The 27001-nt window shown below is 38.2% G+C and overlaps 1 protein-coding gene across 1 annotated transcript; it reads left to right on the top strand.

The window, feature by feature from the left end:
* Positions 1–7708: 7708 nt before the first annotated feature.
* Positions 7709–12205, top strand: LOC139141838 (kin of IRRE-like protein 2). The gene is made up of 2 exons (XM_070711529.1): positions 7709–7925; positions 8988–12205. The coding sequence occupies exons 1-2, from the start codon at positions 7892–7894 to the stop codon at positions 10508–10510; spliced, it is 1557 nt and encodes a 518-aa protein (XP_070567630.1). The 5' UTR covers positions 7709–7891; the 3' UTR covers positions 10511–12205.
* The last annotated feature ends 14796 nt before the right edge of the window (positions 12206–27001 follow it).

Genomic DNA, 27001 nt, shown 5'->3' on the forward strand with positions numbered 1-27001 from the left:
TTATGTGTTACGCAAATAGGATCGTCACAGGAGAGTAACGTAAATGAAAGACACCAGCAAAAGTGCTTTACTTATATATAAAGCACTTATATATATATATATATATATATATATATATATATATATATATATATATATATATACGTATACATATATTATATTTTACATTTCATATATATTTATATTTTAAATAGTCATTCTATGTTTTAATGACATTGTTGACATGTCAGTTGTAAGATAGGAATTTCAAAGTGTCAATCTTAAAGTTTGAGTACAGTACATTTGAATGAGCTGTATTTGAATGAGCTGTGAATGTATTTCACACTTTCTATGCTTAACCAGATGTCCTGAACTGTTGTACAGAAATGGATGTCAATCATTAATATCAAAGAGGAAAAAGCAGTGAATCAAAAATTTTGATGGGTGTTAAGACTTGCCAACCATCCTATTAAATCTCCTCAGGAGCCATAGAGAGCTTTTTTAGCCAAATCTGATGTGTACAGTGTCTGAGAGGACCTTTCTTGTAACATTGAAACCATAAAAGCACAGCTAATAATGACAAAAACTGCCTTTTTAACTGTTATTTTGTTCATAAAAAAGCATCTTTCTACAGAAAACCTGAGACACAAGGAAAATAATTCCTCAATGAGAAGGAAAGATATCTTGTCATTTTTCTATCTCTAACATTAGTCATTGTATCAAATATATATTGTGAAATATTTGTGCATGTTGCTTTCTCATACTGAATTCTCATAGAGAGAACAGAAAAGTATCAGGAATTTGTCATCCTTTTCATATGAAATGCAGATTTCATAATGGTACACTTTCACTTAGCAAACATCAAGATATCTCTGACATAAATCTCTGATTTATTAAAGTATGGCGCCCGAAGGGCGCGCCGAAAAATGTAAAACATCCTGATATCTCTGATATATATGCCTTGTATATTAAAGTCATGCACCTGAAGGGCATGCTGAAAAATGTCTGATATATTAAAGTAATGAGCTTGAAGAGCACGCATAAAAATATTGAACATACAGATATCTCTGATATATGTATGTTACGTTTGATATGTTAAAGTTGGGCGTGCTGAAAAATATGACTGATTATTAAAGTTACGCGCCCGAAGGGCGCGCCGAAAAATACAACTGAATGATGAAATTGTGGCTGACACTAGCATTTTAGGCAATGATGAGCCTGTGTCAAAATTCAAAAACACACTGACCCCCCCTATTGGGCATTTCAAAAAACATGGTGACCCCCCTATCACCAAAGTCAAAAACAGGGTGAAACCCCCCCCCCCCCGCATGAATCCACCGCCCCCCCCCCCCGGCTGAAGAAACTGACCAGTCCCTAAGGGCTGGTTTTGACTTTTACGATTTTAACCCCGCCATCACAGCTGTAAAAAATCGTAAAAGTTAAAACCAGCCCTTACAAGGCAGGAATCCCGTCTGAAAACACCATAGCTATGGACCCACAGATACTACGAATATATGGTAGCTAGGTCCCGCACATGATGTACGAAGTCACTAATGATCTTGATCTTTGAGGATACACCTGAAATTTTGAGTGAGGCCGTAATGCGTGTCAAACTCAATATGAAAGTGGATGAAAATAATAAATTCGAACTGGAGACCGAAGATATACCAACTATTCGGTGACTAATTTTAAAGCAGATGCCTATGACAATCCGAAGTTAATAAGCTTACATTAAAACACAATAGTTGCGGCCTTAAAAATGCAAGCGTATAGGCCGAATAGTTTTTGCATGAAACGTTTCTGTTTTGTTGTTTTGTTCTGTTTTGTTTGTTTTGTTTTGTTTTGGAGAGGGTTTTTTGTCTCTTTTATATGTTTGTTTGTTTGCTTGCTTTTATGTTCCAGGACTAACGAAACATTCTCTCGACATTTCTGCAGTAACATGCGAATGACATAACATGCAACTGCTAGTATCAATGGATCAGGTCTTAAAATCATAGAAAATGGAGCAAAAGACTTTCTATGTGAAAACATACATTTAGAGAACTTCACGTGTTATCTGAGAATCGAGTAGAAACAATGTAACATAATTAGGACAGAATATTGAAAGATTTCAATATTTTCTCTTCTGTAAGTATAAATATAAATATCCTGGTAATTTTTAAAAATCATGTACAACATTAATTATTATTCCTTATTAAGGAAGTCGATAGGAAAAGTAATGTTGGTTTACAGATGAAAATGTCCATCTCTGTACAACAACTGACAAACTTTATGAATTTGGCATCTGCTCAAAGGCACACCGTAGCATCACTGATAAGGATAACCGCTCGCAGAGCTGTAGCCTAGTCATGACACAAGTTTAGACTGTTACGCTATTGTGGCGGCATGTTGATCGACAAAAACTACTCCATTTTTTCTTGTATTTATTTCCATTTCGCCCAGACAAAAATTTAAAAAGGATGACAGGCCTATCCCCTAAAAATAAAGATGAAAGTAAAAGCTCCCGATATCGATTATGTAAACTGTTGGTCCTTGAAGTACCAGAGAGCACTTTCTTATACATTAAATCACAGTCAAGGAAATTCTCCTTGTCTGTGATTAAATGATTTTATATAACTGCAGTAAAATCACCGTGTCCCATTGCAAATTCTCTTTCATTCCAATATAGACTATATCAGAGGTGGTTGTAAATTTACTTTCTCAGTTGTCTTCCGAATTCATCAGCTCACGGGGTTGAAGTGAGGGGTGAGTGACACTACGTTACTTTGAAATCGACAATTCTTCGCGCGTTTAATTTTCTATCATATGCGCCAAGAACATCTGACTTCGCCCATTTGCAGCTACCGTAAACGATAACAATAAAGTAAACCGTAAAAGAAAGCAAAATGACAATTGATGATTGTGACATGAAGTTAATTAATGAAATGAGACATTAAGTCTTTGGTTTATTAATTACCGCCTATTTATATTCAAGGTAGTATGCATCTTATAAACTTTTGCTCGAACTTTCCCTATGAAACTTTCAATCGTCTGCTGATCAAATTAAGACTGACAATCAGTGGTCACCGTGCAAAGTTGGGAAGTACATATATTACCCCCGGATATTACCTAACGTATGCTGATATTTGATATTCAGAATGACCGCGCCATCACCCAATGGGTGGAATAGAATTTTTGATTTTCAGAAAACTGAGACGGTGTAAATTTTTCTCACTCCAAGAGCTTTGAATAAGCCCCCACAAATGTTAGAACAGAAAAGAATTGTAAAAATTTAAGAGTCCGTATATCTGTACCAGAGGTGAATTCTACCTCAAAAGAAAATGAAAGTCTCTCCATGAACAGCCTGAGTCACATAGAAATCAAAAACAGGAATGAGATTTCAATTTCCCCAATATTAGTTAGAAAAACAAAAGGCTCGACTCTTTCGGCATAAAAAGCCTCAAAGCTGTTCATTGTAAATTTATCTCCAAATGATGAAATGAGAGCAAATTTTAGCAGACGATTTTCCCACCCATCCACAGCAAAAATGATACCCTGCGTATATGAGTTGCACAGAATTTCGAAAAGGCAAACGACGCTATAGCTTCGAATTCATCACGTAGTCAAAATTAGGCTACGTGTAGTATTTTTAAGATTTTTTTGATTTTTTTCCGTGAATTTAGGGACTGGTCAGTTTCTTCGGCCTTGGGGGGGGGGGGGGGGGGTGGATTATTTTTTGCCGACGTCAAAAAGTGGCTGACCCCCCTATTCCAAATTTTGAAAACAGGGTGACCCCCCCTATCCCCCCCCCCCGCACACAAGAACTGTAAAACAAAAGGTGGACATAAATTATATATATATATATATATATATATATATATATATATATATATATATATATATATATATATATATATATATATATTTCATATACATATATTTTATATTTTACATACATTTATATTTTAACAGCCAGGATTCTGTGTTTTAATGAAAATGTTGACATGTCAGTTGTAACATAGAAATTTCAAAGTGTCAATCTTATAGTTTGAATACAGTACATTTTGAATGAGTTGTGATGCTTAACCAGATGTCCTGAACAGAAATGGATGTCAATCATTAATATCAAAGAGGAAAAAGCAGTAAATCAAAAATTTTGATGGGTGTTAAGACTTGCCAGCCATCCAATTAAATTACCTGAGGAGCCATAGAGAGGCATTTTAGCCAAATCTGATGTGTGCAGTGTCTGAGATGACCTTTTCTTGTAACATTGAAACCATAAAAGCACAGCTAATAATGACAAAAACTGCCTTTTTTAACTGTTATTTTGGTCATAAAAAAGCATCATTCTACAGAAAACCTGAGACACAAAGGAAAAAAGTTGCATCAATGAGAACGAAAGATATCTTGTCATTTTTCTATCTCTAAAATAAGTCACTGTATCAAATATACATTGTGAAATATTAGTGCATGTTGCTTTCTCATACTGAATTCTCATGAAGAGAACAGAAAAGTATCAGGAATTTGTCATGCTTTTCATATGAAATGCAGATTTCATAATGGTACACTTTCACTTAGCAAACATCAAGATATCTCTGGCATATATCTCTGATTTATTAAAGTATGGCGCCCGAAGGGCACGGAGAAAAATATGAAACATCCTGATATCTCTGATATATATGTCTTGTATATTAAAGTCATGCACAGGAAGGGCGTGCTGAAAAATGTCTGATATATTAAAGTAATGCGCTCAAAGAGCACGCTGAAAAATATTGAACATACAGATATCTCTGATATATGTATGCCTGATATGTTAAAGTTGGGCGTGCTGAAAAATATGTCTGATTATTAAAGTTATGCGCCCAAAGGGCGCGCCGAAAAACGCAACTGAATGATGAAATTTGTGGCTGACACGATGCATTTTAGGCAATGATGAGCCTGTGTCGAAATTCAAAAGCACACTCTCCCCCCTATTGGGCATTTCAAAAACATCCTTGGTGACCCCCTATCACCAAAGTCAAAAACAGGGTGACACCCCCCCCCCCCCCGCATGAATCCACCGGGCGCCCCCCAGGCTGAAGAAACTGACCAGTCCCTTAGACAAGCATCCTTGTAAAGTATCACTGTATAGTAGCAAACATCTTTGATATCAGACTATTTCATAGAGTTTGCATCAGCTCAAGAAGTAGGCCCTACTCGCCATGATTTCGTGACATGAACGAGAATGTTGAAGTCGCATTACATTTTCGACAAGATTCTCTATAACTGAATAGTAAACTATATCAAAGAAAATCGGTCGATTTAATTCGAAGGCAGAATGAGGTGTAAGAATAGTTGTCAACTAAAATAATAATTTTTCTCAAAAATTACACGAATTTCGTATTATTCTGAGAAACAAATACAGCACAATCAACGGTAACGCACAACTAAACCGAGAAAAAAGGATACGCGTACACTATTCGTAATTACGTGTAACCATAGACTGTTTCTCTAGGGTCTATGGTGTAACTTAAAGATCTCTATCATAAGCCTGTACGCACTCTCTCTATGTATAGCTGTGTTCAGGCGTATAAAGCGCCAAGAGCGCGTGCGCACAGTGGAGCGGGTTAAGACCGGGCCACAACATAGGGTGCAATACATCTTGAGATGAATATTGATGTCAGTGAATGAAACGAGAGAGTAATAAGAAAATAGAATTACGTGACCAATAATAAAATTACTTATTATTCTTTATTTGTTGTTCTTCTTTTTCGTTATTCTTCAACTTGACGTTTTATAGGAATGAAAAACCTTTTCACATCTTTTTATCCTTCCATGTGTCCGATTAGCTATCTATGCGTCAAGCTGTGTACCTCTTGCCTTTTTGATCTACCTTTGAACTGGAGCCCTCAACGGCGAAGACAGGTACACTCTCATGACAGTTACTGCTCATCTGGCAACATCTGAAGAGGATACCAAGCCTAGCTTACTTCATCTCAGTCGTTGTCATGAATTGTCCCTTCTCTGCTGAAAGTGTTTGAATGAAAACCGTAACGTTTTTAGGGAAAGCCGTGTTTGACACATCTCTGAGTTACTGGCGAGTGGGAGGACGTTTTCTTCAGTCGACCATTTGAAAAAATGAACTCCTGGATGTCCAGTGATCAAGCACAGGCGTGATGTTTTCTGGGTAGTTTCTACCACAGACTCTAGAGTCAATGCAGGCGAACCGCTAGCCGCCACTGTTGTATCAGTGGCGGCTAGCGGTTCGCCTGCATTGACTCTAGAGTCTGTGGTTTCTACAAGTGTAGTTTATTCTACGTTTCGACGTTCTCTTCCGTAGTAGGCTACGGAAGAGAACGTCGAAACGTAGAATAAACTACACTTATAGAAACTACCCAGAAAACATCACGCCTGTGTGATCAAGACGCATGGATAGGCTTGACGCATAGATAACAATCCTAAGGCATGAAGACCGGATTACAAGTAAACAATGTGGCAGAATCTCCCTATAATGGATCATGATAAATTTACACGAAAGGCCAAGCAAACAGACTCTCTCATTCAACTGGTTTCGAGAAACTTGCCGTTGAACTTACCCGACGCTAATAAATTTGTCTAAATTCTCCTCTCGCTACATAAGTATTATTTATGGCAATGACGAACTTTCCACCAAAGACCTCAACAGTTTTTGACTAGTTTCTGACGAGATCCAAGGATCATAACTTTGGCTTTCATCACTTGACAGCGATGGCGCTGTATCCTATTATCAAACTTCCGACAAAAGGGGAAAAACAACTTAAAGAAATTGTGTGAATACTGTAGCATCAGTTCAGAGCAATTTCCTGGTCCTAAGTTGTAGCGGGCAAAAGGTAGTTATTATGGCAGACAGTCAAGAAGTTCAGCCACCAAGGTAGTTTAAACTGTTGGACAGTTTAGACAGTATCATGGTACATTCATTTGCAAATCTTGCTATGTCAGTTTTGCTCACTGCATGCTCGGAGTAAACCGTATAATATGGGACAAAGTCTTCCTCTTTGCACGAAATACTGGTGCTGTGATAAATGCTATCAAAAGTGTGCAAGTGATGGTCAGTTCAATCAGTCAATGTCTGTAGCAGAACTACAAGTTCGTGAAGTCTATATGATTAAAACAGCGAGGCAAAAATCTATGCTGCACACAGAAAGGTGTGATTGTTATCATCTGACTAGACAACACAGCTTCTTTCATAACCTCTATAGCCACGAACAACTCGATTAAGTAGAACGAAAGCTAGAGAAAGATGGCAATCTTTTTTTCCACTTTACTGTGGTCCTGACTTTAGCAGTGGCCTATCACTTTAAATGATAAATTTCATCGTTTCATGTTCAACAAAGCTAGATAGTTTGCATTCTCTGAGAGGCATACCGTCCCTACCGCCAGCGGCGCACTTTTATTTTCATTCGAGGTCTGGAAACTGAGACAACTATTGTTGTGGGCGACACCTTGTGGGCTTGCTAACACAAAGCCACAGTAAAAGCCAGCGGGTAAAGTATGTTCGCACTTAGGAAATATCCCAACTTCTCCATATTCGTTTATTGTTTTTACATATTGCTTTTACATAAATTTAAAGTATGCGATAAGTAAAGTCCAACGCCTTTTAGATCACACCATGTTCGGAACTTGATCCGTCATAATTTCGGTAAACATTTTATAACAAGCAATCTTCAGTGACTGTAGAGGTAAACACGGTATCAAAAACTGAAGGTCGGGTCATGAACCCGGAAAAGAAATCACAGTCCCATCCACCAATGATGACTTTCTCTGATCTCTGATATTGTTCGCAATATTCGCCCGTGTTTAGCCACTGGCTCCACAAGATATAAGGACAGCAGAGGTAAATGACAAAATAAACCTGAATGAAGACGTCACGGAGAAATAGTGGGTCATGATTGCGCATTTCAGCAACTCATTGTAGATGAAGGTAGATCTAGTAACATATCTTTCATTAGGTGAGTATGTTTTGTTTATTTGCCTGCTTTGCCCATTGCCATTGTAAAATTACTGGTAATTGTAATAGTTAACACCTGTTGACCGAGATCGCAAACGTTTGACCGCAAATCATATAACTAGTGTTGCTCATTGAGTCCCGAGTTGCCAGGGCGCACTGAGACTGAAGCTACTGTTACTACTCCATGACACACATATAAATCATTGCAAGTCGCATCTAGATCCTGTTTTCCATGCTAGTTGGGAAATTTCTGACAAACTACTTCGTCATTATATATGTAACATGTAACAGGTGATAAATACAGCTAAGATATCTATCTTCTTTAAATTTACACTCATTTATTTTTATTACAGTTCTATAATCATAATACAGCTGTACTGTTATCAATCTCCAACGTGAGTCATTCAGAAAGTTCAGGCCTGTGAGAGTCTCCGACATGAACAACCTGTAATCGATGTCTCTAAACTTATTGATGTCAGGTATGTTACTGGGAATTTCTCGACCGAAAAAATTTCCTCCATATTTAATGTATAGTGCCGCTAAGAGACAACTAACTGGCTTATGTACATGTGGTTGACTTGAGTGAATTAAAAATATATCATCGGGTTTACCTGCAAAACTTTACGTTGCTATTTAGTACTCACAAGTTCAGATTAATTCTCACAAACAAGTGGGTTCGCGGAAAAGTGCATTAAAATTACAAATTATTTATTGTTTTTAACAGAAAAGACCGATTGTCCATCCCGACATAAATACTTTTGTTTTCAATAAAAGCGACCAATCATAGCCAAAAACTAAAAAAAAAACATAAAAAGAGTTATGAGCGTTGTATCATTTAACAATGTATTCGCAGTTTCAATATTTCTGTTTGTTTATATTTATATTTTCCACCTTCCAGAGCATCGAACGTTTCTACCGCTGGCTAAATTCGTAAACTGGAAAACCATTTTCAAAAACGTATCACCTATAATTACACCTTCTGTTTCAAATAACAAAATTCATTGAAGTGCCTGGATCATTTCCTCTTTAGTAACAGTAAGAATGTCATTTCTTTCTTTTTCAGAGCAGAAGTTGTTTAAAGGATGGGTGGTAAAGTTTTCTGCGAATCTGCCTCTTTTCATTTTTGGTATCCTGTATTCTAGTGTTCAAGCGAACCCTTTCTTTGTGAAAGAGCCAAGTGATTACACACAGATCTTCTCTTATGAAAGCAGTCTGTCGTTAACTGTCACTCTCCATTGTGCTGTTCTAAACTTGCAGACAGGTCAGAGTGTTGTATGGTACAAGAACGGTGTACAAATCAGCAACAATGGTATGATGTACTCAAACTACGTTGACACCAGTCGGTATATAGTAGACATGTATATATCAACTTCTGTCCAGCAATCGTCTGCATCATTCGACTTGAAAATTGAGACTTCTAGGACAAGCGCTGCTATTGACTCTGGAAACTACCAGTGTGTGGTAATCCCTAACGTCGAATCCCGTACAGCTCGTCTCGATGTCTATGTAACCCCACAGTCTAGATATTTGCGATGTGCGATCGGTGTTGATCCAAACGACGACGTTTTTGACGTACCTGCTGGAACTCCGATTCCATTATCGTGCATATCAGATCCAACAGGTGTTCCTGCCATGACAACACACTGGAGTAGAGAGGGATATCCAGGTGAAACATTCGGCATTTTCACGGGCATTGACACAAGAGATGGATCACTTACTCTCTCATTCTACTGGACACCAACAAATCAACAAAACCATGCAAGATTTACTTGTATCGGATTCCACCCAGGCTATACGATAAACGTAACATGTCAGTTAGGTCCATTCAACGTACAATATAAACCGATCGTCCAGATTTCACCATCATCGCACAAAATAACCATGGTAACCCAGGTGGTAACTTATAATTGTATTGCCGACGCAAATCCTCCAGTGACACTTTACGTATGGTCAAATACAGCAGGGGAGAAGTTTAGTCCGCAAGGTGCCAACGTCATCATTGGTTCTGACGGAACATGGATGCAAATGACAAACTTTGAGAGACAGGATAATGGTGTGTATTACGTCACTTGTTATGCTGAGAATGACATCGGGCGGTCGGTGAGTACTGAAGCTACATTGAATATCAATATCCAATCAAGTACCAATACAATAGTTTCAACATATACACCGACAGAAAGTGAGATTTTCAGCGACCGACGATCACTTCCTCAGGTATCCTGGAATCCCATATCAACTGAAGATGGAATGGACATGACCTTGGTCAGCAAAACCATGTCACCGGACAAATTCTCATCACGGTGTCCTTGTAAAAACAGTACAAGTACAACGATTGCTGTTCTGAGTGCGACGGTTGCAATTTTAAGTTTGGTTATGATCTTTGGAATCACTGTATTCGCCTATTGTTTTATCGAAGTTCGTAGGAAAGGTCAAATTCCATTTACTCAGTATTCTGTGCATAAAGAGTGTAACATGGGTCATAGCAGACAAGCAGACCAATCTTTCCGAAACACTAATGTGCTAAATGTTCAAACGCCCGACACTACATCCATGACCCCAATCTTTCAGGACCCAAGAACTCTGTAGAATATGACGAAATAAGTCGTGACAGCCACAGTATGGAAAATTATCAAAGTTTGAAACCAACACCAAAAGATGTGTATACGTCACTGAACGACGTTAAAGTTGTAGAGAAAGGAGAGTGATTTGTATAGTAAATGAATCGCACCACAGTAACAGAACATTCATGTAGCACAATTTCTTATCTTCGCCTTTTAATATTTAATGAAAAACAATACTACTAATTTTTGTTGTCGAAAGAAAGAAAGGCCACGACCTTCGTAAGTTTTCAAAATACAAGTTTTGAGAGATTCCACTGAGTTATAGCTGTATTGCTTTGATTTATGTAGGTTCTCTTATGGTTTTCTTGGCGATTGAAAGTTTTTGAGGATATTCATTTAGAAGTAATGATTTGCGATTTGCGATTCGTTTTCTAATTTTGATTCAACGTCAATTTTACTATTTTCGTAGATTATCAGTATTTTTGTCATTTCAGTATGGTCTTTGTAGCTGTTATGAAAGCAAAGTTTTTATGTTGTATGATCACAGATAAAATTATTTGAGTAGTCAACTCTAATTTGTTAATTTAGAATGACATTTTTATTGTCATGTAGATCCAAGTTTTAAAGTTTAAATTCAGATGCCGATGACTTTTACGAGACCAGGAACCACGATAATTTGGGGGAAATGTAATGTGCAATTTCCTTTTTACTGTAGTAAACTTTCATGTGAAGTCGTGATCCCGGAACAAAACATATGCCACGACTGAGTGTAGTTTATCTAATAGGTTCGTCAGTCTCATGTGCTATCGTCTACTAACTAAAAGTCCTACTTTTATGGTTTTTAAGGTTTTCCTTTTTTGTCCCTCGTTATCAACGGTTTTCGACAATGTTCTGCTTCAATAAGGTAGAGTAACGATCGAAGTCAAGGGCGCTTCTGAACAGAAGTACTCACAGAGAAAATAAGATTTATGCGCACAAACTTATGCTTGTTATAGCAATGGTTCGTATAAGTGCCCTGTGCGGGATCGGTATACATTAGAATAAGGCTGTATACAAGGTTAACTGATGATATGGTGAAATGAGTTGGATCGAACATTGGACTTTATGAGGCGATAAAAGAATGGAGGGAATCTGAAAAACAAATATTGCTGAAACAGTTTTGCTACCATGCTTGGGTTTTAAAAAAGCTTTTGGAGATCAACAGAAAAAGAGTGTAAATTAAAAATATACAACTAATTGGCAAATATCACGAAAATGTGACCGCTTTTTTCAATAAAAACTGGGTGAAAAGATAGGGTGCCGTACGTTGTGAGTTCGATCGGAAATTTACTGATCATCGTCACATTAGTTTGGATAAACACACTGACTGTATGGTGTACACAGGGAACATGTTGATATGAATTTCAGAACAGCTAATATAACCAGAACAGCGTATTCTTTCTAAGTTGTAACACAGAGAAACATGAACAGAGTCGCAACGGGTATCGTTTAAGGCGTGGAAGCGGTTACCTAACCCATCCATGTTCGCCTCGCCTCAGGTTGCTCTCGCCTCTCTTTTCCGAAGAGTGCCGACCATGTATCCTTCGGTAATTTTCGGACTTTCGCCAATTGTTAAGCGAAAGTATGTTCGGCAAAGTTTGTGTTGTTGTTGTCGTGTGGTGCTGAGCAGAATTGACGTGCTGGCGAAAACGGGAGTGTTTTGAGCTTCAGGAAAGTGAATTTTCCGTTTTAAAAATTCCTCTCATATTTTATGAATATATATTGAGTGTGTTTGAACCAAATTTGAAAGTCTTTTATCGATACTGTCTGGTTTTACTCAATGGTTTACGGTCAGTCATACCGTCTTTTACACGTGCGTCAAGGAAGGACATGTTTATGAAACTGCTGGCGTGTTATGTTTTGATTGGCGTGAAGCAGTGTTTCTGGCCTGAGAGCTCACAAAGTAACTATGGTTGCTACGCGACTGGCAGTACGATGCCATCTCGTCGTATTTTTCGCATAATCTCGTGTAATTATCAACCACAAACAAAGCCTCCAAAAAGTTTAACACCTTTGAAGCTCATTTTAATATGAAAAGCCAATAGTCTACCGAGACGACCATGGAACAAAAGGCATGCATGCGTTGCGACTCTGTCTATGTTTCTCTGTGCTTGTAATAAGAACAGATGCGGTAAATCACAATTCAAGAACAACAATAAATTCAACTCCAGTATCCCAATTTGTATGGGCTTGATACTTTCTGCCAGTCTGGAGTGAATGCACCAGGAAAAATATTTCATTTTCAAAGCTTCAGTCCCATACTGATCTTGAGACAATTAATAGGACCTTCGTGCTCAACTCTGACCCTTGAGTTGTCAGGAATGGTATGACAACTGTTTGAAAGATTTGCATATGTATTGTTTACCGACATGTCTGCTTCAAGGTTCAAAACCCACACAACAATTGACTCGTACGTATTTGATGTATGTGCAAATGTTAGCACGATGATTTTTAAAACCTTCGCCAGGGCCGTATAAACGAATGTACGAGGAAACGAAATGGTGATTAGAATGCAGTAATACAGGCTACCATCTCTGTGAAGAATTGGGTCATTTCTCGAATACAAAATTAACACTATACGATAAATACTGCTGTGTTGTAAAATGCATACTTTATCATATAAAGCACCGCCCAAATCTTTGTTGCGGCATGGGTCGGCCATATGTTATTGAACAATGAAAATGTGTATATATGCATCATAGCTTACGGCGATTTAAACAAATGCTTAAGAAACATCCTCCTTTGTTGTGTAGTTTTTTATAGTGCTGATTTTATTATACATGTCTCGCTTCGTGTTTGCCACGTGATTTTAACTATCATGTCATGTATTTTGCTTTCTATTCCCTTTAACTTTTTTGTGAGTTTTATTGTAATAAAAAATGTTTCATTTTATTTTACACTGGTCCTCCCTGGAAATTAGTACATTTTAACTGAGGGAGCTAAACAGTATAAATATGAATGAATAAATAAATAAAAATAAAAATAAAATAGCTCACTATTTCTGAAAAGAGACAATGGCATTTTGCAATGGGAAATCCCAATGAATGGTTGTATACTGGTTTTCCCTTAAAAGCCACCTGTGAACGTTTTTTTCCTAAAAACATCCTTCACTGGCCAAATCGGTGCGATATTGATCGTTTGAGGAAAAGTGGGAAAGATATAGATATAGATTTTCGTTTTCTAACTCTGGATTAAAGCCTGTAGAAAGGCAAATACACCATAGACCACTATGGATGCACTTAGTATAAATTGGTAGGTTTTTTTTAAAAATTGGCGGGTATTTTTTACAATGATTGTGCACCTTCAGGTGATTGGTGCTACGGAAAATGCAAGTGAATCCTCAACAGGGCAGGGTACCTCAAGTCAATGCATAAAATGTATCATTAATGCAGTTTTTCTTCTGTTATCCAATTGCAATGCAGATTTTCGATGTACAAGGTGCGTATTAAGCGTTCATGTAAATTTCGCTAAAGAAAACGTTTGTTCGGTCGATAAACATCACCTATTTGACAGTACGAGTCAGGCAAAACAGATGAATCCGCGTAATGCATGTGTCCAGATTGGTGGAATTATTGGTTACATGGGTCGACGGTGATAATTCGGGTATTTTAGTCATTAATCGATCTAGCAAAAGATGACAAATATATTTGGCTAAATTACTCGGTACCTACAAATGTGTCGTATTTACGCTTGGGGTCAGTAGTTATCTTTGTTGTATACACTAATAATTAGTATACTTCTTTACGCTGACGATATATTAATCACAGCTGACTTAGAGGATAAACTTAGAGAGCTATTGAGCATCTCAGTCACTGGTGTCAAAAATGGTGTATGATTGTTAATGATACTAAAACCAAGATTATTCATTTCAGAAATCAAAACATCCCCAGATCAAACTTTACTTTAGGGGAGACTAGAAATAGTTTCAAAATACAAATTTCTGGGGCAATATTTGATGATTTTTTAAATTTTGGAGTAACAGCCAGTACATTGTGTGAAGCAACTGGCAGGGCTTTGGGTGCCATATTTAAAAAAAATCATAAAGACAAGGATTTTCGGCTAAACTTTATTTATGTGTAATACCCATTCTTGGCTACTGTTCCGGCATTTGAGGCCACGCTAAGTTTAAATATTCTGAGAGCAAAACAGGGCTATACAATATTTTAGGAGTTCATAAGTTTGCTCCCAAGTTTGCCATAAATGGTGACATGGGTGGAATAATGCCAGCCTCAGACGTAGATTGAATATTCTCAGATTTTGGAATCGAGTTATTGATATGCCACATAATAGGATTACAAAAATAGTTTTCCTATGGGACTATACATTAAAGTATAGAAACTGGTCTCATGAAATACTTCAAATATTTACAGATATTGGATTACAAGATAGGTTTTCAAATTTAGAGATAGTAAATTTAGATGATGCTTTGTTCAAACTTAAGCATATTTTTGCAAGAAATTGGTCCATGGAAATAAACCGCAAGCCAAAATTAAGAACCTATGCAACTTTAAAAAAAAATACGAGACAGAAAATTATTTATTACACTCTTTATCAAGACCAAAACATTCAATTTATACACAAACAAGCAGGTAGGCAAAGTTGCGTTAAAATGACAAATCATTTGATTATTAATTAGTGAAAGGATGTTGAACCGATGTAAATACGAAACAGTAAAGCCTCGACCAATATTAATAAAGAAATTATTAAACGAGAAAAAGATTAGTAGGCCTTGAACAATATATATGGAATTATTTATTTATTTATTTGTTTATTTATTTATTTATTTATTTATTTATTTATTTGTGTGAATTTTCCATCTTTCATTGCATCGAACTTTTCGACCTCTGCCAAAACTAATTTTAAACACGCATCACCTATTATACTAGCTGTTTCAAATAGACTCAATTCATTTTAGTTCTCAGATCAGAGACATACATTTCTGCAACGATGCTTTTACAGTATGGTAATGGTAAGAATTACATATACATACATGTATTGTTTTCAGTGCCATGTAACCATTGAAAATGGATGGTAAAGTGTTTGCAACTCTATGACTCCTTAGTTTCTATTTGTGCAAGATGCGAGGTATAATGATATTCAAATATACTGATTACATTAATGAGCATTGTTTCGATATTAAAATTCTGTGCTAATGACCCTTAATAAATGTGGAATATTCATGTACCTCGGCTCTTGCATTGTATACTTTTGGTATCCTATGTTCTTGTGTCTGTAGTGTTCAAGCACGTGAGCCTTTCTTCTCGATTGAGCCACGTGATATCTCACAGAAGCTTGATTTTTCGCTCTTTCTATCTCCGCTGTACTGTTTCTGACTTGCGGGAAGACCAGAATGTTGCATGGTTTAAAGACGGCGTACAAATCAACAACAATAGTCATTTATCGCAGACGTCGTTGACATCAATCGGTTCCGAATAGACTATATCCGGTATGGTATTCATCATTCAATCTATATATTATGACATCAGGGTCTCATTTTGACATTGACACTGGTTACTACAAATGTGTCGTGATGACAAATCCTCCTCTAGAATCTCGTACAGCTCATCTGCTGGTCTTGTTATCGCCTTACGATATACCATAAATCCGTGACAAATAACTGTGACAATTCGTGACTTTATTCAGCCAACCATTTTTAATCAATGTAGTTCAAATAAAAAGATAGGATATGAAAACTTAAGCGGCTTATTATGTCCGTATTGATACAACTGTCATGGATTTCGGTATGAATATAACTGCAGCGGTTGTCTATATCAACATAATTGTGTCATTTTACGAATGTTCTATGAATAGAAATAGTTTCGAAACGAACAAGAACAGCAAAACTGTATTTACATTTCTGATTATGACACTTTTTGCCTACAATGAATCGTTTGAGTTTATGTGTCAGTTTAAGTGTCAAGTTCATGGATGTCAATTCCCTCTACGGCGAGTAGTGAACTTGACACTGAAAGTAGCCCCTCAGAATCAAATCATTAATTTTAGGCAACCTGTCTAGCAATATATACACCAGCACTGTTGTTGGTAGCACCATGTATGTATTGTATGCAGACTTTTATGCTGTCAGAATAAACCCAAGTCCTTTTACTCTGGTATCATACACATTTTGTTCAATATTATTGGCATACAAACTTCGTATTAAATATGACCCTTAAACTGTCTTGTTCAAAATGTAACCTTATCAAGAACCGTGACTATGTAGTAAAACTCAAACCCCTTATTTCTGCGCCATAAAAACGGAGGCTGCCCAAGATTCAAATCACGCAACGTGCCACAACTAGAGGTTTCGTCATAAACGTCGCTATTCGTACTCAGGAAAACCAACACCAATTTAGCAATTTGACAAATTCGTAATGCGTTATTGATATTGGCCGATGAAGATACCACACTCAATGTGTAAATTTTGATTCAGAAATACGGTGCTAGAAAAGAACATTCAAGATCGAAATTTGGTCAACTTTTAATGTAAGTGGTCATGTGAACCGGTGAAATTTTGAAATTTACCCATATTTCGAATGCCATTCTTTGATTGGGGTGAAAAAGTGGTTGGCCGAATAATATCACGGATTGGATTCCATGCAGAAGCACCATTATGCTTAGTTCAAAATAATGCACTGATATTGAAAATAGAAAATAGAAATAGCGGTATATTTCGATGTGCGATGGATTTAAGCTTACCAGAAAAATCATCAAAAGATATCTTTCAAATTCCTTTATTGAAATCTTATTGAAGTAACAGGTTGGCCGCGATTTGTCAGGGGTTGCGATGTTCAATCGGCAATGATCCAGACGATGACGTTTTTCATACAGCCAAGTTACGGAAATACCCATCAAATTAGTATGGCGATCAAATCGTACAGGTGTTCCCGAGATGGCAACATACTGGTCCAAAGAAGCTTCCCTAGGTGACAAGTTCGTAATCGATACGTCCACAGATAGAAGAGGAACATGGTTCGCGCATCCTGTCACTGTTGTGGACACCAACAAATCAACAAAACCACGCAGTATTTATCTTAGACTCTCCACAGTCGCTGTGCCTTGTTTTGTGCGCGCCCACGATGGGCCTGCATTCGAAGGCTACGCTGTGAGCACGCGCTGCCAGACACAGCGACTGTCCGTTCTTGCAAGGATATGGATATTCATAAGGGTAGTGTCGTCAAAAGAAACACCTATCTAACTGGGCGGAGAGAATATATTCTAGTAGCTAGTACACCTCTATACGCGGGATGTTTTTATTTTTCATTTTTAATTTTATTTGGCTATGCTATTTGTCATTTTTGTTTTGATTAACGGATGTGTGGAGTTCTATAAAGTACCCGGATCAGGCAGAAATCCGACCGGTCGCTTGCAAGAACGTCCAGACCCAGTGCGGACGCAGATACCTGAGACGCGCAAAATCGATTTTCCTTCGTGGGTGGTATGGAACGCGAAAATTTCAAAAAAAAATCACTAAATCTAGCGCTACACATTGTAAAGAAATATCGCCTGTAGTTCATCGAGAATTCAACTTATGTTAATTATAACTAGGCGAATTGAAAGATAAATAGTTAGATTTACCAAATCGTACATTATTTAGTGTCTTATTAGTTTATATCGCTGAAAAATCGCGAAGTCAAAATGTTGTCTCGTGCGTTTTGACAGAAAATACAACTCATTCACTCCTGAATTTTCCGGTCATGCTCATTACATGTTTCTTCTCCAAGTTTGATTTTGTCACTGTCCTTTTACACAGACATCCAACTTAAACGCTATGCCCTCAGTTTTGGCGATAAGGCCGTGAGACGGAAATGTTAACTTAAAATAGCACTGACAGGGACAGGTAGTCCTTGCAAATCCCTCAAATAACAGCTAAAGCGCATGCGTGAAGGTTGCCCTCTAGCGACGATACTCATTGTAGCGTTTCTCAAATATAATTTAACCCAAACGGCAACATCGCCTAGCTGCTAGGCCTCACACAAAACCAGTCGGCTACCGTTTACCGTTTCTCATCCTGAACTTTTACGCCGGAGAAAGTATCTCCCCTTTAAAAGTGCAGAAAATTAAGCATAAAAAATGAGGCGATTTACTGAAGCCTTGTATCTCTAAAGTGGCCAATATAAATTTACTAAAAAAACATAAATGAACTATTACTGATTGTCACTGATTTTTCTGAAATGCACACTTGCATATTGAGCCAGAAAGGGGAAAAAATTACAAGTATCACAGCTTCAAGGCTATACCTGAGTTCAGTTATTTTAACAATTATTGTTCTAAAAGTACAAGTTTAATTAATGATGAGGTTATGCGATTTACCTAAACTAAAATACGTATTTTTTATAAATCTTTTACAATTTGATGCAATAAGTATTTTATAACAATACAACAACAATAGGCCCAATAAACTTTATTTTAACTCTATAGCCATGATAGGTATACGCCTCTTTTCACAAGGGTCGAGCACAAAGAAAACTTATACACAGAAGACAGAGTACAGGATAACAACAACATTACAACACAGACAGGTTTCATGTAAAAGTGTACAAAGCTTTGTCGATAAAATTTGTAACAAGCCTGCTTAAAACCTCTAACACTTGTACAACTTCTTATTGCTGAAGGCAAATTGTTGTACAGGTAATTACTCAAAAAGACTGCTTAAATAATTCGGTTCTAGCAAATGTAACTTGTAGAGCTTTATTACTAATAAATCTTAAAATCTTTGTGGATCTTTGTTCTTCATTGTTATATCCCGGATGTATGGAGGAGACTGGCCACAACATACCCTTGTAAACAGACACTATTTAGGTTGTACTTATAGCGATGGGATAGCAGATACCATTGTAGAAGTGTAAACATTTCAATGGATGAGGTACCAATGTCACAATTCAAAATCAGTCACATTGCCCGCTTTAAAAGACAGTTCAAGTGATCCATATCCTTTTGACTACAACAACCCCAAATATCGAGACCATGATCAAATATGGTAAAATGAAACTGTTATAAAATTGACGCCTTGCTGAAACTGGTAAAAATGCTTAAATTCTGGCAAGAAGATACAGATTACTCTTTATTTTTTCACAATACTATCAACATGTAATGTTTATGATAAATGACTCTGAATCTTCCACACCAAGCAGCTTTTCGCTTACTACATTCTCAATATCATTGCCACCATCTTATGATGGCACTTTGAGTTCATTTTCAACCAAAATTCATAAAATTGCAGCAAATCTAGACTGTAATAATGATTAATGTCTTTAATGGCAATAAATCATTGTTGTAATGACATGTCAAAAAGAAATTTAAATGTTTCAGTCTTGTCACGCATAACGTTCACTGGCCGTCAGTCCATGTAGTGTTGATCTGAAAGAATAAGTTCACACCACTTACTAATATACATGCATATTAAAAACCAGCAAATTTATCATTTATTATACATATGTTTTAAAAGTATTTGTCAATGATTATTTATCAAGTCTTCAGTCAATTGTTAGGACAATTTAGTGCGTAAATTGTATAAAGAATGACACTCTTTGAAAATTATCACTTCAATGGATAAACATGCATGATATATTAACATATATCAGTAGCAGATATTGTTATATAAAACAGGATTTTCACAAAACATCCTTCCATATCAACTGTTCTGTGGAATCGTCCGACTTCAATGCTCTCATTTGTTTCTGATAGGATCTCATCTCACAAACTTAATGCACATCCGATGTGAACTCCCAATAGACTCCCTATACTTGATATAAACTTCAGCCTAATTAGTATACAGCATCGCCCTCTAGACTATCATTTTCTCTAATGTGTACAGGTGAAGCTAAAAAATAGTCACTGCTATGGCTAAAGACGCGGGTCATAGGAAGGGGACTTTGTTTTTTTCATGTTTAATACTACGTCACATTGTAGACACTCAGAGAAAAATCAAGAGAAGAATGGGAAATCGTACCCAAAAATGCAAGAAGATCTTTATTGACGATAGACTATAACAGGTATGGATTCAGAGACGTATTGGAAGTCATTAATGCTGGTTTTTTAAGTAAACTATAGCTTTTTGTCAGGAAATCCGTCTCCGATCTCGGCTGTACGTGCGATAGCGGCTATTCCATTTCCCGACTTCCTATATTTCTAATGCATACCAAAGCGGCCATCGCCGTATATCGAACAGCAAGTGACTGTGGCTCGAGGGTAACTTGCATGGTATTGTTTTTGAAATACCGCGACGGTTAAAGCTATTCTGCATGATAATACATTAAGTAAGCGACAGAAGATTGTCAACTTAATGCTTCCCTAACAAATAACTGGATTAAACGACCGTGATACTAAATATGAATATTGTGAACGAAGTTATCATCAATTATATCGCCTGGAAAGTTAATGTACTTCCGGTTTTCGGGTGTCTGCATTTCATACGCTATCGTACTGTCAAATGACCTCCTCCAGAAGCGATATTCACAAAATCTATTCCTATACATAAACTGTTAAGGAAATTACCAAAATTGTTCAAGATAAGGCCGTGAGACGGAAATGTTAACATCAGAAAGCAGGACATAATACCGACAACTTTCTCCTAACGATGCAATCCACTATCGTCAGCAATGTCAATTTTCTTTGGGCATATTTACATTATTTAGAGGAGGATCACTGCATGAACGGTCAATTTTGATCGGAGACCAGTATTCTTAAAATAAGATTACTTAAAATATTCGATCTCAAACTTACTTGGCGAAATTAAACGAAAATTTGGAGAGCTCCACCTACCTGAACCGTCGCCCAGTCAGTCAGATGTTGCTCTGAAGCGCACGCCAGGACCCCTTGGCAACGATGGAATTTGGCATAAGCATGCTTAGCAACAACGGAAAAATCGCATATCTGCGTCCGCACTGGACCCTGGGATTCGCGTCGCGTCTCTGAAGGGCGCGTACGGTGGCCCAAAACTACCTGTTCTCCGCATTCAAAGTCTGCGTCGCATTCAATTGTTTTTCTCTCACATATGTCTCCGCATTCAAAGTCTGCGTCGCATTCAATTGTTTTTCTCTCACATATGTCTCCGCATTCAAAGTCTGCGTCGCATTCAATTGTTTTTCTCTCACATATGTCTCCGCATTCAAAGTCTGCGTTGCAATCAAATGTTTTTCTCTCACATAAGCTTATGTCTCCGCATTCAAAGTCTGCGTCGCAATCAAATGTTTTTCTCTCACATATGTCTCCGCATTCAAAGTCTGCGTCGCAATCAATTGTTTTTCTCTCTCATATGTCTCCGCATTCAAAGTCTGCGTCGCAATCAAATGTTTTTCTCTCACATATGTCTCCGCATTCAAAGTCTGCGTCGCAATCAAATGTTTTTCTCTCACATATGTCTCCGCATTCAAAGTCTGCGTCGCAATCAAATGTTTTTCTCTCACATATGTCTCCGTATTCAAAGTCTGCGTCGCAATCAAATGTTTTTCTCTCACATATGTCTCCGCATTCAAAGTCTGCGTCGCAATCAAATGTTTTTCTCTCACATATGTCTCCGCATTCAAAGTCTGCGTCGCAATCAAATGTTTTTCTCTCACATATGTGTCCGCATTCAAAGTCTGCGTCGCAATCAAATGTTTTTCTCTCACATATGTCTCCGCATTCAAAGTCTGCGTCGCATTCAATTGTTTCTCTCCTAGATGGGCGTCGCAGTCAGTGATTTTGTCACCAACACATGAGGGCGCTGGCAAGTTTTCGTGAGCGTGACCCTCGCTCCATGACCCATGATTGCATCCGGAAAAAGTATCACTCTTTCAGTGTTCGTGATCGCGAAAAGCTCATTGATTTCAAAGGTAAGTGACAAAGTTATTCATTGTATTGTAAGCTTATGGGGTTAATGATCTAGCCACCGTCTAGCCCTGGATGTATTGGCAGTTGTGGGACGGGCTGCCGTTTTACATTCGGACGCTCATGTGGGACCCATTATGATGCGCCCATACTGGTGAGCAGCGTACCCACAGGCGCTCCTTAGTTGGTTGTCTGCTAAGTAGATCGATTTTCGGATCGATCTACTGATCCCGCAGTCGATTTGCCCGCCACTGCAACCTAAATAGGTTGCAGTGGCGGGCATATCGACTACGGGATCAATAGATCGATCCCCGAAAATCGATCCACTTAGCAGACTACCCAACTAAGGAGCGCCTGTGAGCGTACCCCCTTGGCTAGATCATTAACCCCATAAGCTTACAATACAATAAATTACTTTGTCACTTACCTTCAAAAATGAGCTTTTCGCGATCACGAACACTAAAGGAGTGATACTTTTCCCGGATGCAATCATGGGTCATGGAGCGAGGGTCACGCTCACCAAAACTTGCCAACGCCTTCATGTGTTGGTGACAAAATCATTGACTGCGACGACCATCCACAGGCGGCCCAATCACTATTAATAAAGCTTATCTTTGAGTTTTTCTCAGTTTTCTCTGTCACTATCAGTCCCTCTCCTTTTCTTCATGCTCTGACTGATCGTAGTAAATAAAATAAATGACTATATAGCCTAACCTAGCCTCTTGACTCTTATTTATTTTACACCCCATTACAAGGATGTTTATCTCTCATAAACACATCTTGTAATTAATTAGTCAACACAACTAATTATGCTAATCCGTGGACTTATCAAGGGTTGGTCAACATTGGAAAGATAGAGATGTAAATGAAAAAGGAGTTTTAGTAACCTTTCCCAGCTTTCGCGATGTTGACTAACCTATAAAATCCCTGATAAGTCCACGGATTAGCATAATTAGTCATGTTGACTAATTAATTACAAGATGTGTGTATATGAGAGATAAACGTCCTTGTAATGGGGTGTAAAATAAATAAAGAGTCAAGAGGCTAGGTTAGGCTATAAAGTAATTTCTTTTTATTTCCTACGATCAGTCAGAGCGTGAAGAAAGGGAGAAGAACTGATAGAGAAAACTGAGAAAAAACTCAATAATAAGCTTATTAATAGTGTTTGGGCCGCCTGTGGCCCATCTAGGAGAGGAACAATTAACTGCGACGCAGACTTTGAATGCGGACACATATGTGAGAGAGAAACAATTGAATGCGACGCAGACTTTGAATGCGGAGACATATGTGAGAGAAAAACAATTGAATGCGACGCAGACTTTGAATGCGGAGACATGTGAGAGAAAAACATTTGATTGCGACGCAGACTTTGAATGCGGAGACATATGTGAGAGAAAAACATTTGATTGCGACGCAGACTTTGAATGCGGAGACATATGTGAGAGAAAAACATTTGATTGCGACGCAGACTTTGAATGCGGAGACATAAGCTTATGTGAGAGAAAAACATTTGATTGCGACGCAGACTTTGAATGCGGAGACATGTGAGAGAAAAACAATTGAATGCGACGCAGACTTTGAATGCGGAGACATATGTGAGAGAAAAACAATTGAATGCGACGCAGACTTTGAATGCGGAGAACAGGTAGTTTTGGGCCACCGTAGGCGCGCGCGTGTTCCAACAGGGAAGAACGCGAATCGCAGGGTCTCTGCCAGACTATATTTATCTGTACGGGATTCAAGCCTGGCTACAGCGCAAATACAACATATCAATCACTATTACTATTACGATGAGAACAGTGTCGAAATTATCTTGGTCTCTATATTTGGAATTTATGTCATTATTGTACTTGGGCCTCAGCCCAAGTACATTTGTTTTCATTCCGTGGGAAAAACTGTAAGGTATGACCATTTCTGGCTGAGACCAGGGAGGGCAAAATGTCTTGGCTTCATCTTTCTTGGCATAATAAATGGCGTAATGATGTTAACTGAATGGAAGTGCTGCTCTCAGCCAGTCTTGAATAAGTGAGATGTGAATATTAATGCTTCTCTATCTGAGTTTTTGCCACAAAATCTTCTGAATATAATCAAAATGTGCATCGAAATGCAACAATTAATGCACCCTCCGTTTGCTAGTCGATGGCACGACCCTTGCTACACCCACTGGAGAGCCAAAGTGGGAGGGGTAATTTCAGTTTGGTCGAACAAGAGGGCTCGAGACCAGAATTAATATTTAAACTTGAAACATGTTTATCGCTGACAAGATGTGGACTAGTGTTAATCAAAGTAAAATTTTGAAAAGGAAAGGTTTTATATCCCGGACACAATGAAAACCATTACGACTGGAAACTGTACCCCCAGTTGAGAATAGTAATGCCCACAGCGATGGAGAACACTTATCCTTGAGCTGAGGAAACCAGACCATCATTTCGAAATAGAGCTGCAGATTCGAGAAGCTCGTTCAAAATAGCTAGGTACACCCCATAAAAGGGGTGGTTTCGAGTTTTGAGGGCAAATTTCGCCTCCTTCATATAGAAATCGTACGTTTGTTTTTCCAGGAGAACACACCATTTGACACAAAATTTGCATGTAAAGGGGTCGCCAGTAAGCACGTGGTCAAATCTGGCATAAGAAACAATATGAAATGTTGAGTAAAGCCAGTCCAAAATAAACTGATTTGAACTTTTGTGTTTTGTAATTTATACCACTGCAGTAACATTACCTTTTTTGACAACATCACACAATGTAATACGTTTTGAAACTGAATACTCCGACGTATTCTGTGTCTCCTTTGCTAAAAAATACGGTATGCCGATTACCATGTAAGGAGATGATGACGTCAAGACAGATTTGTAGTGCGTTTGGTCCTGGATGGTGCACGAAGTTTTGTCAAGGTAGCTTGTGTATTTATTTCCTAAATGGGAGAGATTAGGGTCGATCTAAACGAAGGCCGAAGAATGTTATGATACTCTAAGCGAGCTGAACTCTAACGCGAATGGTTGGATAATTTGGAGGATGTCTAGAGTATTGAATTTCAACTGCGTCACAAGTTTGCGAAATGAGTATTCCGTCGAACGGTCAACGAACGATATTTTAGAAATCTGGAGACATGGCACATCGCATTTTTATTTTAGTATTTTACATTTTACAAAGATTTAAGAAGCAATGATTTTGTCGAAAATTCTGAAAAAATATAGGAAGATTTGATCGCGAACACATTTTCACTTGGGGTCAACTAGCCCTGCGTACGATGCTGTGTGTTCCGCTACAGCTAATCGCCCCGCTCACCGCAGCCCTGCAAAAGACCCGTACGTAGGGTCGGTGACTTCAAATTCATTTTGGGACTTGACGTAAAAACTTAAAAAAGCCAAATTACTGCCGAAATTCAGCGTTCTTGGGCCCAAGTCGTATCCCAGCCTACCTCAGCTACTCGATCGCTTCCAAAAATGACAGTCTTTTATTCACTTCTCGTAAATAACCGTCGATGTCGGCAACTCTCTCGCTAGCCCTGCGTACGATGCTGTGTGTTAGCTGTAGCACATAGCATCGTACGCGCGCGGGGCTAGGGGTCAACATGGGGTCGCAGCCATGTTGCCTCAAAACTTATTTCTGTCTGCACTCAAAACTCAAAAATGTCGGATATGTACCTGAAAAATCGATGCAATTTTGTCAAACTTCGGCGAAATTTCAGCCTATAGACAAAATTTCATCCAGGTAAGGTAAATTAACTGAAATTTGATCGAATCCTGAGCTTGAACGTGACAGCTCGCCTTCCTTCTCCGGGAAGTCAAGCATCCAGCTAGCAGCTGCCCATACACAGTTGCCCATATGGCCAGGTTTATGAGATTGTTTTCAAGCGACGGCGGCAGACCGTACGGTGCTCTGGATATGAACCTACCGCCGGTGTAGCTGTAATAACTGTTGCGTTGTTTTTAGTGCCCACGGACGAAGTCCTGGGGGAGTTATAGGTTTGGTCATGTCAGTCCGTCCGTCCGTCCGTCCGTTCACGCAGATATCTCAGACATGCCCCGGTCAATTTCTTTCAAACTTTGCACAAGAATAGTACCTAACCCCATACAGATGCACGTCGATTTGTTTCACAATGCGATCGAATTTGGCCGTGTTAGAGGACTTTTTAGTTTACACCTCCATAGACTCCCATGTATAAGGCAGTTCTGTATAGACTCCCATGTATAAGGCCAAGAAAAATAAAAATTTAGTTTCTCATCGTATTCATATTGCCTAAAGGATGCAGTGACACAGTTTTTTGTCCCCACGGATAAAGTCCAGGGGGCTTATAGATTGGGTCATATCTGTCAGTGAGTCCATCAGTGAGTCCATCGGTTCACGCAGATATCTCAGACATTTTGACAATATCATGCGACCTTGGTGACCTTTGACCTCAAATATACATTATTGTCCATAACTCAGTAAGCACAAGTGCTAAACCTTTCATATTTGGTATGATGGGACACCTTATGACGCCACATATTGTACCATTAATTATGCGCATATCTAATTTTGAGCGAGCCAATAGAGCTAGAGGTCTGATTTTTGTATATAGGGATAAGTTAACAATATAATTTGTTTGACAAAACGTCACCTGACCTCAATGACCTTTGACCTCAAATATACATATTTGTCCACAACTCAGTAACCACAAGTGCTA

Source organism: Ptychodera flava, chromosome 10 (genome assembly GCF_041260155.1).
Source record: "Ptychodera flava strain L36383 chromosome 10, AS_Pfla_20210202, whole genome shotgun sequence".
In the NCBI taxonomy this organism is placed as follows: Eukaryota; Metazoa; Hemichordata; class Enteropneusta; family Ptychoderidae; genus Ptychodera; species Ptychodera flava.